The sequence below is a fragment of the Conger conger genome, chromosome 14 (assembly GCF_963514075.1).
Source record: "Conger conger chromosome 14, fConCon1.1, whole genome shotgun sequence".
In the NCBI taxonomy this organism is placed as follows: domain Eukaryota; kingdom Metazoa; phylum Chordata; class Actinopteri; order Anguilliformes; family Congridae; genus Conger; species Conger conger.
The window spans coordinates 43595544-43615607 of record NC_083773.1 but is presented as its reverse complement, the minus strand read 5'-3'; the positions used below and the strand labels follow the sequence as shown (position 1 = coordinate 43615607).

At 40.5% G+C, this 20064-nt stretch overlaps 1 protein-coding gene across 1 annotated transcript; it reads left to right on the top strand.

Moving 5' to 3' along the window:
- The first annotated feature begins 5798 nt into the window (after positions 1-5798).
- On the top strand, positions 5799-14838 carry LOC133109869 (gastrula zinc finger protein XlCGF28.1-like). Its single transcript, XM_061219590.1, has 2 exons — positions 5799-5971; positions 11922-14838. Exon 2 carries the CDS (start codon positions 11955-11957, stop codon positions 13398-13400), a length of 1446 nt encoding a protein of 481 aa, XP_061075574.1. The 5' UTR covers positions 5799-5971; positions 11922-11954; the 3' UTR covers positions 13401-14838.
- The last annotated feature ends 5226 nt before the right edge of the window (positions 14839-20064 follow it).

The following is a 20064-nucleotide window of genomic DNA, read 5'->3' as shown; positions in this document are numbered from 1 at the left end:
ACTTCGACACCGCCTGGGCGGGGGATTGAACCTGCAACCCTCCGACTGCCAGACAACTGCTCTTACCGCCTGAGCCAATATCGCAAGTAAATCAAACTCTTAGCATTAACATACAGTGGAAACGTTACTGAAAGTGCGCAGACATCAAAATGTGACATAGTAACATAGAGGCTCGGCATAGGTAGGCTATATGCTTACTTCCCTCCACTGGCTGCCTGTCATGGCTCGCATCAAATTCAAAACATTGGTGCTAGCCTTCCAAGCAGTTAAGGGGTCTTCCCCAGCTTAGCTACAAAAAATCATCAGACCCTAGACCCCTGCCAGACCTCTTCGTTCAGCCTTCACAGGCTGCTTGGCACCTCCCCCTCTCCGAACTTCCACCTCACGCTCACGATTACTGTCTGTTCTGGCTCCACGGTGGTGGAATGAACTCCCCGTTGAGGTCAGAACTGTAAAATCTCTTCCCACCTTCAAGTGCAAACTGAAGACGCACCTCTTCAAGCAGCACCCCGTCTCCCCGTCCCTCCCTACCTCCCTGTGAACCTTAATTGTTGTCTTTCTGTGATTTACTTTTTGTGTATCGGTATTTTTAGTTTGGCTAGGTAAGCAGTGTTTGGCTAGTTAAGTTTGGTCACTTTTGCTTTGTTGTTTGTTTATTTGTTTGTTTAAAAAAAAAGAAAAAAGAAAAAAAAAAGAAAATAGGCCCTGGTCCGTATCGTTGTTGTACTGGTAGCAGTTGAAATTGTACTTCAGCGCACTTATCCCTGGTTATGGGTATGCACTTTGTTGTACGTCGCTCTGGATAAGAGCATCTGCCAAATGCCATTAATGTAATGTAATATAGGCCTATTACTCATAATTCGGAAATGTCCTGTGTCATTCTCAGGGTGAAGCAGCAGGGTTATGCAAAATTCAGCTGCCACATGAAAAAAAAAATTATATTTTGTCTTATCACATATCCAAGAGCTGTGGTAAATAGGGTTATAGGAGTAATAATAAGAGATATAGCAGTTTTTGTGTAATTGAGATTGCCGTAATGGCGGCAGCAGTCCCCAGTTGGTTTGCTGCGTCCATGACACCCTGAAATGCCCTCTGAATCTCCCTGAATACAGTTTTGTCAACTTGGGATGTCTGCATTGTGTATGAGCCTGTGACCACAGACACAAGTGAGCCTGAGCGGTGAGCGGACCTGCTGGCCTTTGTGGCGGAATGTTCCCCAGTTGGGTTCTATTGATGTTAGGGTTGGGCGGTTTCGCGGTGTTATGGTATCCTGCAATAATATAAAATATCTCCACGTCAAACACCATCCAAAGAATTGTGCCACGGTTGCTGCTTGTTAATCACGACGTAAGTGTTTATCATTTTATTTTCCTCCCACAGTCCAAAGACATGCAGCTTAGGCTGATTGGAGAGTCTAAATTGCCCTTAGGTATGAGTGTGTGAGTGAATGGTGTGTGTGCCCTGCAATGGACTGGCGACCTGTCCAGGGTGTATTCCTGCCTTTCACCCAATGTATGCTGGGATAGGCTCCAGCCCCCCTTGTGATCCTGTTCTGGATAAGCGGGTTAGGATAATGAATGAATGAATATTTCTGTTTTATATTGTCATTTTTAATGCCAAGCTGTCCCCACTTTTAGCATGCTATATGATCACCTCCGCTGCAGCCAGCTGGGGTTGGGTAACAGTATTTACTTACAATGGGCAAAGTGCACGCAGTGTGGTTTATGTTAATGGTGTTGAAGGGAAGAGTGACAGTAGCATTTCGCAACAAGTTTTTATCTGTAATACAAGTATTTCCAGATTGTTTTTTATTTGGGAGAAAAGGTCAAGAGTACGGAACACTGTGAGCTATGGAATGCTGAACGGAACATGGTTCAAGTTGCTGAAAACCATAGATAACAGCATTCACTAAATGCTTAATAGGGCCTCCACAACAACATGCATATGTATGACCCTGCATCATATTTACATACATAGTATGTAGGCTTTATATTAGCTATTTACATTACATTACTGCCATTTGGCAGACGCTCTTATCCAGAGCGACGTACAGTTGATTAGACTAAACAGGAGACAATCCTCCCCTGGAGCAATGCAGGGTTAAGGGCCTTGCCCAAGGGCCCAATGGCTGTGCGGATCTTATCATGGCTAGACCGGGGATGGAACCATGGACCTTGCGTGTCCCAGTCATGTACCTTAACTGCTACACTACAGGCCGCCCTGCCAGCTTGGAATTTTTTATTTTTTATTTAGTTCAACCTCGCCAGATTACAAGCAGCTCCAGGCTGGATCTAAAATAGACTGGGACTGGGGTCTCTCACTGTCTGTGTCTGTCAAATATCTGTATATGACATAAATGTGATTGCTCAGCCAGTATTTATTTGAACCTTGTGGGTTAGTGTTATTGGTGAGACGGGTGCGTGGGGGGTTGGACCCAAAATGCATGACTCAACAGAGGTGTAATAAAGTCCCGTCAGGGCTTTATTCAGGGAATATCCAGAGAACGTAGTCGAAAAACAAGCAAAGTTCATACACGTGAAATCCAGGCAAAACCAAAGTATAGTACCGAGGTAGAAGGCAGTCTCGTAATCGGTACACCATGCAAAAAGTCCAGGAAAGCTGTCAGCTGGGCAGAAGTACAGGCGAACGGTAGGCAGGCTCAGGGTCGATGACGGCACAAGAGTCAAGACCGAAGTCTGCTCCATGGGGCAAAAGCACAAAGACAGCAGGCAAAGTCGTGGTACAGGCAGACAATGGTCAACAAAACAGAAGTCAATAATCTTTGGTCAATAAACAGGCTTGGATCATAACGGGTAAACAATGGCTTGACAATAACGCTAAAGCATGCGCTAATGAACAGGAGGCAACAATTTTGCAAAGACTTGATATGAAACTGAGCTTATATGCAGGTGTAGACAGGTGTAGACAGGTGTAGACAATTAGCTTGAGAGCAGCATGAGAATGGAAATCAGGTGTGAAGGATTGAGAAGTTAACGAGATAATTAGTCATCATTAGTAATAAACCTATCCTGTCCTAGCGTTAGTAAATTAGTAAATGACATGCACAAGAAACATAAGGTAACATGAACACGTGGTTAGAATGTTAGTATTACCCAATCCTGATCTAGCGTTAGTAGATTAGTAAGTAGACAAGGGAAATTGCAACAATTAGGGAAGTGTGACAAAAAAGTGTATGCTAAACAATGAACAGTACAACATAACATGAAACAACATAAATCGTGACATGACAAGTTTGCAAAATTATGACAATAGACAATATAACATGACATGGCAAGACTAAGAAATAAATGGTAACAAGAACTAAACATGAAACGTAACATGACATGACAATGAAACGTAACAAGAAATAAAACATAAAAACGTGGCGAGACTAGGCTAACAAAATACGTGACATGACAATAACGTAACTAAGACAATGACTAAACATGAAACATGACATGACAAACATGAAATGTGACAATTGGGGGTTAGTCTTACTGTGGGTTAGTGTTAGTGTTATTGGGGGTTAATCTTACTGCGGGTTAGTGTTAGTATCCGGTTCTGTGTTTTTCATTGTCGAGGTTTTGTCTAAGTCATTTCCTTGTATTGTTACCCTCTGTGCTCTCTGTAGTCAGTCTGTTTCCCCATTCACTCTTATTCATTCGTTTCACCTGTTTTCACTTCCTGTTTGTTTCCTACACGCCCTCTTGTTACCTGTTATTTAAACCCCTTTGTTTGTTCAGCTCCCTGCCAGATTATGTGTATTATCCATACTCTCCAGCATTTTCTGATTGGTCTGTTACATCCTGTTTCATCCCCCCAACTTCCACGTTTTGATTTTCCCGTCTGTTTAATATTGAACCGTATTTTATCGACCTGTTTTTGTATATCAACGTTTGTTTTTGGATTCTCAGGATTCTCAGTTTTGTCTGCTTAGCCTGCCTGTTATTGACCCTTCGCCTGTGACCACAACTACGTTTTGGATTATCCTTATTGTACCTGTTTGCTGAAGAGTTGACCCATTGTCTGGACTATTAACCACAAACTGCCTTACCTCTGCTGATTCTGTTTGTTGGCTATTGACCTCCGTCTGTTTAACCTGCCAAAGTTACAATAAAGACTCTGAACTGAATCTGGTGGTCCTGCGACTGAGTCCTGTTGTTCTGATTCCTGACAATTTGTGTTATTTGGAGTTGGCCTTACTGCAGGTTAGTGTTCGTGTTATTGAGGGTTACTCTTACTGTGGGTTAATGTTAGTGTTATTTGGGGTTAGCCTTACTGCAGGTTAGTGTTCGTGTTATTTGGGGTTAGTCTTACTGCAGGTTAGTGTTCGTGTTATTTGGGGTTAGTCTTACTGCAGGTTAGTGTTCGTGTTATTTGGGGTTAGTCTTACTGCAGGTTAGTGTTCGTGTTATTTGGGGTTAGTCTTACTGCAGGTTAGTGTTATTTGGGGTTAGTCTTACTGCAGGTTAGTGTTCGTGTTATTGAGGGTTAGTCTTACTGCAGGTTAGTGTTCGTGTTATTTGGGGTTAGTCTTACTGTGGGTTAGTGTTATTGAGGGTTAGTCTTACTGCAGGTTAGTGTTCGTGTTATTGAGGGTTACTCTTACTGTGGGTTAGTGTTAGTGTTATTTGGGGTTAGTCTTACTGCAGGTTAGTGTTCGTGTTATTGAGGGTTAGTCTTACTGCAGGTTAGTGTTAGTGTTATTTGGGGTTAGTCTTACTGTGGGTTAGTGTTATTTGGGGTTAGTCTTACTGCAGGTTAGTGTTCGTGTTATTGAGGGTTACTCTTACTGTGGGTTAATGTTAGTGTTATTTGGGGTTAGTCTTACTGTGGGTTAGTGTTCGTGTTATTGAGGGTTAGTCTTACTGCAGGTTAGTGTTCGTGTTATTTGGGGTTAGTCTTACTGTGGGTTAGTGTTATTGAGGGTTAGTCTTACTGCAGGTTAGTGTTCGTGTTATTTGGGGTTAGTCTTACTGTGGGTTAGTGTTATTGAGGGTTAGTCTTACTGCAGGTTAGTGTTCGTGTTATTTGGGGTTACTCTCACTGTGGGTTAGTGTTAGTGTTATTTGGGGTTAGTCTTACTGCAGGTTAGTGTTCATGTTATTTGGGGTTAGTCTTACTGCAGGTTAGTGTTCGTGTTATTTGGGGTTAGTCTTACTGTGGGTTAGTGTTCTTTGGGGTTAGTCTTACTGCAGGTTAGTGCAGTATAAAATATTCTGTATGAAAATTCCTATCCATAAAAAACATTATTTCTGGATCACATCAGTTCTCATTTACCTGCACATTAATTTGTACAATTAGTATTCTGTTCTGTACAAAATAAACAAAGTCATCTAGATCAACTTTCTTGTGCTGTCTCTGTAGTGGAAGAAGTCGCTATTCTGGAGCCAAAGTCAGTTGAGGGTGTTTGTTACTGCAATTCCTCTCGTGACCGTTAGAAGTCAGAAATCACCAAATCGAAATTACCGAGCTAAATCGGTTGGTGCAACCAGTTTAAATAAAGTCCAGGCTAAAATATATCCAAATTATTTATTTATAATGAACACATTTTCGCAATCTGTTTTTCATAATCGAGTTTCAAAATACTTTCAGGGAAGTTTAATTCCGCTTTGTGCCCCCATTGGAATTTAACATGGGAGGAGGGAGAATTAAATAATAAAAAGCGAGAAACACGTAGTCGGGTTAGAAAGTGATTGACAACTGATTCTAGACGGTGACTGGTCGGGTTAATATTAATTACAACTTTCTGATTGGTCGGACCAAAAAGTCAGTGACCGGAACTCCGCCCACGCGAAGCCTCCGGTCTGCAGACATACCTTACTCATTGATTCAACCTCAGCGTATTTTCATACGCTTTTTAGTTCATACAGTTTGAGCAAGGATATGGGATCTTGCGCCGACAAAATTACATTAATGAGTTCCTAAAATCCAGTCGTTTAATAACAGTCCGAGTCATCAACGAATATTGGTAAGCTTTTTTTTCCTCCTCATAATCTTGATACTTTAACAGTTCTGTTAGCTTTGTTTATCTGGCCTACCCGCTTCAAATCGTATTGGGCTAAATAGCTCAGTTCATTTCACTATGTTAGTAGGGAGGACAACCGATTTTTCCCCCCCGGAAATTGATATGAATATTATGGCTAAAATATCGGTTTAAGCTTAAATCAACATGTTGTAGACAATAATTATGCTTATGTGGAATTCTAATGTGATAAAATGACTCTTTTTGTGGCTTTTAAGCGCTCGTTTTACCAGCATTCCATCAATGATCAATGCTGCAGCCCGACGGCACCGACAGATTTCACTGAACAGTCCATTGTTTACATTGGTAGCTAAATATGGTTAATGATAGGCTATTTGTGTTGATGCAATGGTGTAAATAAAACACAAAACGAAAACAGTCCTATTTGTGAAATTATTACCTAGACCTAGCTACTATTTTGCTAGTCTCAGCAGTTTAACACACCTGACGTTAAGCTAGATCAGCGCTTCTCTTCTCCACGTCCTTCTGTGGGCCGCAGTGTTTGCATGCATTTGCTTCGGTACACTCCACCACCTGATCTCACTAATTATTTTACCTGCTTGGTTCAGATAATAAACTAATTCGTGAAAGCAGGTGGTCGAGCGCACGGTAGGAACAAATACCTGCAGACACTGCGGCCCGCAGGACGTGAAGTTGACTAGCTCCGGGCTAGAGCTATTCGGTGCTGAAAACACCGTAATGCCGTTTTGTACGAAAGAAACTAGCTAACGTTAGCTATGAGCGTTTATCACAAGTTAGCCTAGCCTATGCGAATTATCGAGCTATCTATTTAGCTGTACATGATATCTTATATCGGCGAATAGCCTATGCGAAACGCTGCCTTTGTTCACTGTAACTGAACGTAGCTAACTTGGGGGAACCCGTTTTGGCGATTTTAGAGAAAACAGATGTTGACACTATAGTCAAATGGAAACTCAAATCGCCCACATGCCAGAAAATAACGTTTGTTTGTTTTCGACTAGAGCTAATACGATAAAATTAGGCACTTCCCTCTTCAGTAGCTATAATCACTCTCGTTGGGGGGTATTATCGACTGCGCGATTTTCCGGATAGTGTTATTTTTTTAATAACATGAACTATTTAGTTGGCGAGCAGTAAAACTTGTGGAAGCTTACTGTTTGGATCTACTAATACTGTATAGTTATGGGATGCGATATTTAATGAAATATACACTCACCGAGCACTTTTAGGAATATTTATTTACTTTATTACACGTAGTTATTCATGCGATTATCTAATCAGCCAATTGTGTGGCAGCAATGCAATGCTTACAATCATGTAGACACGGGTCAGGAACTTCAGTTAATGTTTACATCGACCATCAGAATGGGCAAAACATGTGATCTAAGTGACTTTGACAGTGGAATGATTGTTGGTGGCAGACCAGTATTTAGTATCTCAGAAACCGTTGATCTCCTGGGTTTTTCACGCAGACTAGTTACAGTTTGAGAAGAATGGTGAAAAAATAATGAAAATCCAGTGAGCAGCAGTTCTGCAGACAGAAACCCCTTGTTAATGAGAGACATCAGAGGAGAATGGCCAGACTGGTCAAAGCAGACAGGAAGGTGACTAATGCAAATAACCACACATTACAACAGTGGTATGCAGAAGAACATCTCTGAACACACAACGCAGCCGACAGCAGTAGAAGTCTGAAAAATAAGTGTTGGTGACATCATTGCATGTGTTTTTCACACTTACTCTGAATCTGCTGACTAGAGTGAAGTGAACAATAGCCCGATGGCAACACCTTCACGACCAAAAACCACCCTGAAGTGGATTATGTCCTTAGAACTGGTGTGGTTTATTCCGCTTGGCTACTCACCAAATAAATAATTTTGCACTTATTTTAAATTCCTATTTATTATTTTGAGAAGAGAGTTTTACAGTTATATATTGCGGGCAAAAAGCCATACCTACGACGTGGAAACAAGGCCAAGTGACTCAACTATGCACGAAAACATTTGAAATATTGGGCTGTAACAGAAGGCATTTTGTTACCGAAGGGCTGGTGCAATGCAGGCAACAGTGAAGCATAAATTTAAATTTATTCTGCAGCAGGACAATGACCCCAAACATACAGCCAATGTCATTAAGCACTATCTTCAGCATAGAGAAGAACAAGGAGTCCTGGAAGTGATGGTATGGCCCCCACAGAGCCCTGATGTCAACATCATTGAGTCTGTCTCGGATTACACGAAGAGACGGAAGCATTTGAGGCTGCCTAAATCCACTGTGGCTAGTTCTCCAAGATGTTTAGAACAACCTACCTGCCGATTTCCTTCAAAAACTGTGTGCAAGTATACCTAGAAGAACTGATGCTGTTTTGAAATGTTGATTTAGATTTTTCTTCTGTTCATTCACTTCTGTTCATGCATTTTGTTAATTGATAAAAATAAACTATTAACATTTCTATTTTTGAAAGCATCCTCATTTTACAGCATTTTCATACCTGCCAAAACCTTTGCAAAGTACTGTTTATATATGTATATGTATATATGTGTGTGTGTGTATACACACACACACACACATATACATATACATATGTACACAGTGACTTCACATAAAATGTAATCTTGTTCAGAAAGAAAGAAGAAAATATGAATGAATATTTACTTGAATAAACTGTAGGGTGGCCTGTATCGTAGTGGTTAAGGTACATGACCCTGTAGCATAGTGGTTAAGGTACATGTCTGGGGCAGCCTGTAGCGTAGTGGTTAATGTACATGACTGGGACAGCCTGTAGCATAGTGGCTAAGGTACATGACTGGGACAGCCTGTAGCATAGTGGCTAAGGTACATGACTGGGACATGCAAGGTCAGTGGTTTGATTGTGTCGCCACAATAAGATCCGCACATCCCTGGACTGTCTCCCGCTTTGTCTAATCAACTGTATGTCGCTCTGGACATACATGCTTTTACAAAGCATTACCTAAAAGATGTTTCACTTGAATGATATTGAACAATAACTGATTTGTTTATTCGGGGTTGGGCTTCTTCCTCCTCTATCTCTGCACTGCATGGAGGCTCTCTGTGAGGCTGGGATTGGGGCTCTCTGTGGAGCTGGCTTTGGGGCTCTCTGTGGAGCTGGCTTTGGGGCTCTCTGTGGGTCTGTCTGTGAGGCTGACTGGGGCCTGACTGGCTCTGGTGTGGAGGCTGACTGATCTCCCTCTACAAAACCAAAAACCATTCCAGTATGATATTTAATCGTTCATATTCTTCACATGAATTTAGGACACAATTGGAATCACTCAATTGTTTAATAAAATATCCTATTGGTAAAATCTGAATTAAGTACCAATCAAATTTGGTTTGCCAATTCATAGTCACTGATGAATCAATTGAACTCTTTCTTAATGCCTCTGTTAAGTAGCCTAAATCATATGCACACTTATATATTACATTCTATAGGCTACATAAATTGTATTTAAGACATTTTCTGCAACACCAAATGATGCATGGTTTCGCTGAATTGCCATAACGGATGCAATAACGTTACTTTGTTCAACGCCAAATCCAATGGAGACAAAGTGGATACTGTGTTTTTCCTGTTCGTTTATAGCTTAAAAAGCAAAGTAGCTTTACAATGTTGATTGCCTTTGCTTTTACTTTCATCAAATCTTTCATTTTGTGATGGCTAATGAATTTAACGGAATTTCAATTTCATGAATTGGAGAATTAGATAAGGTTTATATTAACATTTATATTAACTCCTCCATTTTGCAATTGCCTAACTTCGCCTTTCTATGCTGGACAAATAATAAACTAACGTTTTGCCTGATGTTCAGCCCCTGAAGTCTCATATGTTGCGGAGTGCACAAATCGGATCTTAAAAATGAATTGATCTAGTATATCTATATCTTGCAGTTAACGTTTAGCCAGTGACCTGTAACAGTTTGCACCGTAGCCTATGTTCTTATTAATATCAATGTTAATTAAGATGGTGTTACCCTCGGTCAGCAAACTGTTCAAGAATGTGTCAGAGTAGCCAATTGTAAAGTTAGCTACCCTCCAGGCTATGAAATGGATCATGATATAGGATAGTAGTAGCTAACCTTAGGGATTGTATAGCTTATAATATGGTTTACTTTATTCTTCTAACATTACAACTATTTTACTGTTCAGGGTAGTTTGCTAACCAGGTAAATGCTGATGGAACTTAATGTGTTGCCTAGCTGGCTTATAACTATGTGAAATGGCCTACAGAAAATAGAATAATACGTTTGCGGAGAAAATGACAAGCTGTCAGCGCAGAGAGTGGCACGTTCCTCTCTCCCAAGAGAGCACATAATTAACGTCACATTGATTCATGAAACTAGCGTGTGACAATGCAGTTGGCAGCGGACAGTATTATTAGGCTATTATTACAGATACAATTGAATACAATTGAAAATATATTTTTAAAGATATAATGATGTTTTATAGAGTAGCCGGCCAGCTACACGTGCCGTTTAGCTGGCAGCCGGCACTTGGGGAACACTGAACATCTTCTGACCATAGTGAGAAATGCTTCCAGTGCAAGTTAGACTAGCAGCAGTGACTGACATCTGAAGTGACAGTTGGCTATCTAGCTATGTTATAGCAGAAAAATGTATTTGTTATTTGTGGTTTCTTGGTATAGTTTTAGGAAAAGGGAAAAATGCTTAGCAATGATGAGATATTAAAGATGAGAGAAAATGTTATTCATGATATTCATGGCTAACGTTGGTCTAGTCAGTGACATTTACTAGCATAAGTAGTTTTATGCCCTCATTACCTGCTGCATTGTCTTTTTGCCTAGATAATCTGCATTCCATTATATGTGATTGAATGTGAATTTCTTCTTTGCTGTCAGCTTTGAAAACCATGACTACTGGCAATGAAATGCGCTCTGAGGCAGACTTATATTTTCGGTCCTCACTAGTACAGCAAGAACTCAAAGAGCTTCCGGTGAATTCCACGTGTGCTTGGCAGTTTTGTACTTGAGTTTGGGATGCACTTGATCGCATGACCGTTAACCTCTGCGCTTGATTTACACGCTAACTAGTCCACCTGTCTGCAATTTGAGTCCGCCCAAAGTCATGGTGTCATGCTAACTAGTGCAAACTTTGTTCGCCCGTATCTCCCAGGTTAACAATCTGAGACAAGTGTATCTGAGAGTGTTCCTGAGATTTCCTGTAAGGCTAGATCAGCATGCTACATCTCATTAAACTGTGTGACCATGTGGTCCAAAACCATGCTAAATCTCATTAACCTCTGTGACCATGTGGTCCAAAACCATGCTAAATCTCATTAACCTCTGTGACCATGTGGCTCAAACTGTTGAATTGACCTGGAATGACCCAGCTGCTAGAGTGAAAAAGAACAAGGCACATGTCACCTTTTTATAATTAGAAAACACCCATTAATGTCAAGATAGGGGTTGGCTACAATTTGAATAGCATTTCACCAACACAATATCCATTCTGGGGCTGTTTTGAAAAACATTGCGAGCCTCCAGTGTGGTTAGATTTTCTATAATGACCTCATTGATTTTGATGTAGCATTACGTGCAGGCAAATTCATACCGATTCCGGCTTCTGATGTAAAAAAACTAAACAAAAAAACAAACGCATATATATATATATATATATATATATATATATATATATATATATATATATATATATATATATATATATATATTAGTTGAACTGTCAGTGCACTTTTGAAACTATTTAATAGTTTCATCAATTCTAATTGTATGTATTTCCTTGTTAAATAACCTGTTACAGTGAGCCAAGATGTGAAATTAGTTTTTTGTTTGTCTGTTGTACCCCTCCTGCACAAGACTGTGTCAGCTGCCGCAGTAGGAGCTGTTTGATTGAGGCTAAAGCCTTCCCCTGTTTCCCTCCAGGAGCTGAACATCTACACGGGTTGGAGCAGCAGTATGATGCAGACAGGAGTGTGTCTGAGACAGGACACTGAGACAACACTACCAGAGCTCACTGAACAGCACAGGATCAGACTGAAAGAAGAGGAACTCGGTGGACTGGTCCACATGGCAGAGTCAGAGACGTGTGCTGCAGCAGGACTCAACACACTGGAGCCAGAGTGTGTGACAGCACACAGCGGGGTCAGTGACGTACACCATACACACACATCACTGATTAAAACGGAAACTGATCTGGGCTCCCCCCACACTGGGGATCTTAGTACAAAAAGCCTAGACAGCACAGAGCTGGGATATATAACCCATCTGCATCCTGACCAAATCAAAGTGGAGGATGATGATGAAGGATACCTTCAGGCAGAACACATCAGCGATTTGCAGGATATTAAATGTGTTATTATTGGATCTGATGAAATGAAGTGGGAATCCAGTGAGAGTTCAGTGAGTGATCTCATGATGAATGGAGCTGCAGGAGATCACAGTGACCAGACTGGTCAAACCCATACAGCGGAGAAGCCATACAAATGTACACACTGTGAGAAGTGTTTTAATGTCAAATCTGGTTTAAATAGACATCTGAAAATCCATACAACTGAGAAGCCCTACAAATGTACTCAGTGTGAAAAGTGCTTTTCCAGAAAATCTTATTTGCATAGCCACCAGAGGATAATGCATACAGATGAAAAGCCCTTCAAGTGTACTCTGTGTGAAAAGTGCTTTTCTACAATATCTCATTTAAACACACACCAGAGAATTCATACAGGCGAAAAGCCATACAAATGTACTGTGTGTGGAATGTGCTTTTCTACAATATCTCATTTAAATACACACCAGAGAATCCATACAGGTGAAAAGCCATACAAATGTACAAACTGTGAGAAGTGTTTTAATACCAAATCTGGTTTAAATAGACATGTGAGAATCCATACAGGGGAAAAGTCCTTTGAATGCACTCAGTGCGGGAAGTGCTTTTCCACTGTATCTTATTTAAATAGCCACCTGATAATTCATACCGGCAAAAAACCTTTCAAATGTTATCAGTGTGGGCTGTGCTTTTCCAGAAAATCAAATTTGTATAGCCACCAGATAACTCATACAGATGAAAAGCCATACAAATGTACATGGTGTGAGAAGTGGTTTAATTCCAAATCTGGTTTAAATAAACATCAGAGAATTCATACAGGTGAAAAGCCCTACACATGTTCTGAGTGTGGGAAGTGCTTTTCCAGAATATCTAACTTAAATAGCCACCTGATAATTCATACAGGTGAGAAGCCCTACACATGTACTCAGTGTGGGAAGTGCTTTTCCAGAATATCTAATTTAAATAGCCACCGGATGATGCATACAGGAGAAAAGCCCTTCACCTGTATTTATTGTGGGAAGTGCTTTCCCAATATATCAAATTTAAATCGTCACAAGATGATTCATACTGCTTATTGATGCAAAATATTCTTTCTATTCAAAAAATTTGTCCAGGTGAATGGCAAACTGGGATGTGTTTTTATAGAAAAGCAAATTGAACTTGCTATCTGGAAATTCCTACATGTATGGAAAATCACCAGGGTGGAATTAATACAGGTGAAGAGCCACGCAAGTGTCCACAGAATTTCAATTGCTGCCAAATTTCATTCAGTTGAAAAACCGTACCTACCTCAGTGTGGGAAGTGTTTCATAGGTAAATCATTTATGCAGCCACCAAATAATACATGCAGGTGAAAAGCTTTTCATATAGATTTTGTTTGAATTAAGAATCTGTTTTAAATGACTCCCACGTTCATATGGGCAAAAAACATGACAAATTATTTTATGTAAAGTATTTTATGGAAGCATACTTCATGAGATGTGCATTGTGTGAAGTGTTTCCAGTGTTCATCCAATTGAATCCAATTCAACAACACCGGATGAATTGTACCAAAATCCTTCATGATGATTTCAGAAATCAGCTGAAAACTAATGTTGTGCAGTCCATAAGTATTTGTACAGTGATCCAATTCTAAAGGGCTGTAATTCCCACGAGGTCCTCTCCGTATGGATGCAAATACCCTCAAAGTGAAGTTCAGACTGGCAGACTTTAATGTGAGCATATGGCATCCATATACAAATGAACAATGTTTGAACTGCTGATCTGCTTAATCTGCATCAGTGGTGGAAGATGGACAGGTGTTTAAGTTTGTCTTGGAGAATGGTTTAAAATACTCCTGTGATTTAATGTGACACCGATGTGAGAAGTTATATGTATAATGGGTTCATTATGTTTATTTCAACACCAGGAAATTTCATCAGAAACTAAATGCGTGTGACCCATGGAGCTTTTTACAGGCTAGAGGACCTTTTCCACAGAGCCTTCTTATCCAAGCAGCACTGTCTGTAGGTTATTGATTCCTCAAATAATATTTTGGCCACTTTCCAATAAGTTGTGAGGTGGATATTTTCCCTTGAATTTGTTTTGTGAGCTGTCACCGATATTATTGATTGAGTAACAATGTTAAAACTGAGTATACTGTAGAAACAAACATAGTAGTGCATATTGCCAACATATATTCAGAAAATTAAGTTGACATACTGGCCTGCTTTTCACTTGTTGATGAACCTGTATGACAGTTGGATTAAAAGCGTCTGCCTAAAATGTAAAAATGTAAATTCATTTTCTGTTCTTTTACTGCCAGTGTGGAGGCTGTAATGTGTATGAAATAATTGTACATTGTGAATGTGCACATGCCAAGGCCTTTATGGTTTGTAAATGACTGTATAAATGCATATGTCCTGCAGTGTCGTTTGCTTTCTTCTATTTTACCTCTTTATGAAAGTTATTTAATTACTGTTGCACATAACTCATAGCACGAATTGTGCAAGAAATAAAATTGACTCTCAAATTTAATTGTATGCGTCATTTCAACCATTATCAGTGTGTCTGAGTATGTAAACCTTTTTAATGAGGAGTTTGTTTGAGTTATTGTTTCAAATCATGCAATGGTTTTTGATCGCTTGACATCTTTGAACAAAAGTTTGTTTTTAGTGGGCTGCTGCCAATCCATCCAGCATGTGTATAGGCTGTAGTAAAACAGGCATAGAGCAAAATACTATTACCTGCAATCCTTTTTACATTTGAGCCTTTTAACAAAAACGATAACATTAACATTTAATAGCATTCATTTGTACTCAACTACTCACCATATTCAACATTGTAATCATCATCAAACATATTGCCATATCATTTATTTCACATTTGTTGTTCATACAGGTTGTCTCAAAATATCAATTAAAATATTCAAGCCTGTGTATCAAAGCTGTTGTATCATTGAAAATTTCCTGACACAACCATTTTGTTGATCATGATTGCTACTGTTACGACTGTTGGTAAATCATAACAAGAAGGGCGACCACACAACAAGGTCCATTTAACAAACAAGTAATTTATTCGACAGAAAGCAACTATTCAGTGCACCGTATTTATAAGTAACGTGTGTGGATGCGGAATGAAAAGTGGGGTGGGAATCGTCAGCGCAGAAAGGGCAACGAGCAGCAGGGCGTCCAGCCGCCCAGCCTGGTGCAGAAGGAGAACAAAGAAGAAGGAGCATGAGACCCCAGAAAGTCACGGGGGTGACCATGTCTAACCCTCCAGCCGGGCGCTTACGATTAGCGTGCCGTTACCGCACCCTGGATTCCTGGAAAAACAAAGGTAGACAAAATGAACACAAACGGGAGCAAGGGATTTGGGGAACTTGGGTGCCAAGAGCATGACAATGACCCACAGGATACAGCCAAGACAACACTTTACCGTCTACACCTGTGTGCCATCCCTGTTTTTAGCTGTAAACGGCCTTTAATCTTCCTGTTATGTTAAGATATCATCAGTTTTACGTTTCGGCTCAAATTGAGGCCAACAGTTGAAATGGACACAAAGGAATTGTAATGAAATGCGTTATCGTCTCCTGAATTACTAGCTTTGTATCAAACAACATGAAAAATCTGTGAGAAACATCTTATTTTAGAGCCTAAGGAGCAGTAAGTGAAAGTGCCACCAGAATTATTCACAAAGTAATCTGATAATTATTTTTTAATGGTTGTATATTTTCTTTAATTTTATACATTTACAGAGGGTCAAAATAACACAACACATTTGTATGCCAAGTTGGTATAGGATTTGCATAGCATTATGTTTATTACAGGTGTACTGTTTAATCCCACCAAAATACCAAAAAAAAAAATCATACAGTATCAAGATGAAAAAAAAACTTAACTTTTTTAAGAGATGTCAAACAATAAATGGGGTCAAATTGACCCCAAACATAATAGGAGGGTTCAGACCATGTTCTGCGTTAAGCCCGTGGAGACTGATGTGATGTTTCGTCTGAATGTATACGTGCCCATTTCTCCTTTGACTCTTACAACATTTGCTGCTGAGATCTGTGAGACTTTGTTGGTCTGAGTAAATTAATCCAGCCTTGAGCTAATGGCCTGTGTCTGGCTTTTCTGTTTGTAACTCTTTGTGATTCATCCTGAGTTCTCTTCTGATTGGACAGCAATCCACATCACACCAGTACCCTTTTAAGCCTAATGTTTTGTTTTTACAAGCTAAATGTTTTCAAGTACATGATTCAAACATTAAATCCCATGTATATAATCAAATGTCTTATTTAATTCATGAACTTGAGGATAAATAAGAATAAAAATTAAAAAAACAATCCAATAAGGACATTTGTGTGCATTTTAAATGCTGCCAATGGTTATGGCCCTTCTTTGACACACCACATTCTCTTAAGATAACCTAGATAATATGCACTTACTTTATTAGGAACACTATACTGAGACTGAGTAGGGCCTCCCTTTGCTCTCAAAATAGCCTTAGTTCTTCGTGGCATGGATTCTACAAGATGTTGGAAATATTCCTTTGTCATTCTGTTCCATGTTGACATGATTGCATCACGCAATGTCTGCAGATTTGTCTGCTACACATTCATGCTCCCGTTCTACCGCATCCCAAAGGTGTTCTATTGGATTCAGATCCAGTGACTGGGAAGGCCACTGAAGAATATTAAACTCATTGTCATGTTCATGAAACCAGTTTGAGACTTTTGCTTAGTGACATAGTGCATTGTCGTTACACCACGCCACCAGCCTGGACTGTTGACACAAGGCAGGTTGGGTCCATGGACTCATGCTGTTGGCGCCAAATTCTGACCCTATGCATCTGCATGATTTTATGCATTGCACTGCTGCCAAAATATTGGCTGATTGGATAATCGCATGAATAAGTAGGTGTACAGGTGTTCCTAACTGAGTGTAACTGTTTTCACAACTATGAATATTCATGTATCTGAATGTAATAAGATTGAGTTGTAAATATTTTTCTATATCAATAATAAAAAAACCTACTATTCAGAGTGATAAAATAGAAAAATTGCTAAATAGATGATGCCAAGTGGTTGGTTAATAGGGGACGGGTCTGTATCGGCTGTATTATGGGGCCCTGGCGTGCTTAAGAGGGCCCTGGTGTGGTTATGGGGCCCTGAAATGGTTATGTGGCTCTGGCATGCTTAAGGGGGCCCTGGCGTGGTTATGGGGCCCTGAAATGCTTATGCTTATATTATCCAACAGACACAACTGAATCTGCTATACTTCACCCACAACAGTGGATTCAAATATTTTAATGTCTATTTGTTACTTTACATATTTCCATACAAACATTTTCAAACTGATTGTTAAATGGAAGCCCTTCTATTTTGTAAACTGAGCATATCTTTATTGGAGGTGATTCTCAGTCAATGAACTCCCCGCTGAGGTCAGAACTGTAGAATCTCTCCCCACCTTCAAGCGCAAACTGAAGACGCACCTCTTCAAGCAGCACCTCTCCCCGTCCCTCCCTACCTCCCTGTGAACCTTAATTGTTGTCTTTCTGTGATTTACTTTGTGTATCTGTGTTTTTAGTTGGCTAGGTAGGCAGTGTTAGGATAGTTAAATTTGGTCACTTTTGCTTTGTTGTTTGTTTGTTTGTTTGTTTATTTAAAAATTATTCATTATAAAAAAAATTGAAATAGGCCCTGGTACTTATCTTTGTTGTACAGGTAGCAGTTGAAATTGTACTTCCCTCTAGGGTCTTTCAGCGCACTTGGTTTTGGGTTCCCTGGTTTTGGGTATGCACTTTGTTGTACGTCACTGTCGAGGACCCGGCCCTAGGCCCGCCTGATGAGAGATTGACAGAAGATGGGTTAGGCAGGAATGCATTGTTAACCCCTCGCACACGCCAATGGGGTAGGAGTAAAAGCTCCCGTAAGAGGAGAAGTATATGGTACAAGATAAATGTACAACCGTATATGGATACTGAGGAGTCTGAAGTCAGAGGACTTAGATTCAGGGTTTTAGAGAGCAAGGCTAAAGGCCTGACTGAGGCCATGCGTAGAATGTGTTCTAGCATGACCATGGAAGATGCTGAACAAGCTGAACGGGAAATTGGTGACCCAGGGAGTTTGGCATTCAAGGAGACGATAGATGTGATAACATACTTGGTTGACACGTGTGGGCTTGCTCCTACAGGGGAGGAGCACAAGGCCTGGTTAAAGCAACAGGATGAGAAAAACAATGAAGATAATTGGGAGATCAAAGAATATGAGGAGATGGAAAAATGTAGGAGAGATAAGGAAAATGGAAGGGATGTCAATACCGAAAGAATATTAAGAGGCTTCAAGGGCCTTCCTGATTATAGCACAAATCATTTATCGGATAGATTCAAAGGACTGACTGTAGAAGAAGTTGGGGGATGATTTACACTCAGCTATTGGCTGGATGTCCTTTGTAGATCCCTTAAGGCGCCGCGGAGAGGGGCACCTGAAGAGTGTGTTGAGATGGTGGAGGGCGTGTATGAGATCAAAGTTTGGAGGAAGTCAAGGAGAGACTTCTGCGCGCCACTCCAGGATATGGATATGGAGAGAGGAGTGACGTACGCGGTGCGGACTCAGCCCAAAAGTTGTGGCAGTGGGACTGATGTCGAAGAGGTGTTCATGCGCATCCCTCATCATACAGAAAAGCTGGTGAAAGAGTTAAAGGGCTTTTACGACATGCTTGGAGCCGTGAACTACACCTGGAGGCCAACAGACGGGATGCGGGGTTCCTCCACGCTACAGAACACCTTCCTGCTGGACCCACGCAAGAACCTGAAGCCTCCCCCCCTAACCTCAGTGTCAGTGAGGAGAGGCATATGCTGCGGCTGCACTGCAAAAACCCCCGACATGTTCGAAGACATACCAGCGCACATCCCATACAACAGGCAGGAGAAGTACGAAGGTCGAAAGTCACGTCTTTCGAAAGTCTGGGTCCTGATCCTGCCCCAGATTCCCAAACCAATGCAGCTGTTCAAAGACCTCATCAACAGCAAGGAGGAGGGATCAAATCCCGCAGAAAACAAGATGACTATATTTAGGGCATGGGTGGTAATTATAACCTATATTACTTATAAAAGTAGGAAAAGTAGTACATAGAAGCTCAACGTTATAAGTTTCCTTTCATTTTTATGTCTTTTATTTTTTAGTAAGATACTATATACGATATAAATAAGTAGTAGACTTTAGGGGTGTTCGTACCCATTGTATTAATGGAAGTTCAGTAGCTTTTATCTCCATGAAGGGGGAGCCATAAGATAAGGTAAAGGCCAAAGAGGATGATGGATATTTGAGGGGTGTACCTTGACTTTTAAACATCATGGTGGAAAGGTAAATTAGAAAGAGCTAAAGGGGTATATGTAACTTGCATGTGATCAGCAAACTGCAAAAGATGATATGTACACTGTAATCTGTATAACTCTATTCTTTTGATTGATTATAATAAAGTATATCTTACTATAATCATATGTGATAAAGATTATTTAGAGGAATACATTGAATACAGGACATCGAATACCAGATTTGCATCACACCCTTCACTTCGAGACTGGGCTGGAAGTTCAGTAGAACTTACCAGGGGTCCAGAACGTTCGGAGTACTTGAGTTCGTCCCCGAGACACCTCCTTGTGGGGTACTGCTCGTGAGAACGTGAGGTCTGAGCTCGGCAAGGGGTCCGTGGCTCACGACATCACTCTGGATAAGAGCGTCTGCCGAATGCCATTAATGCA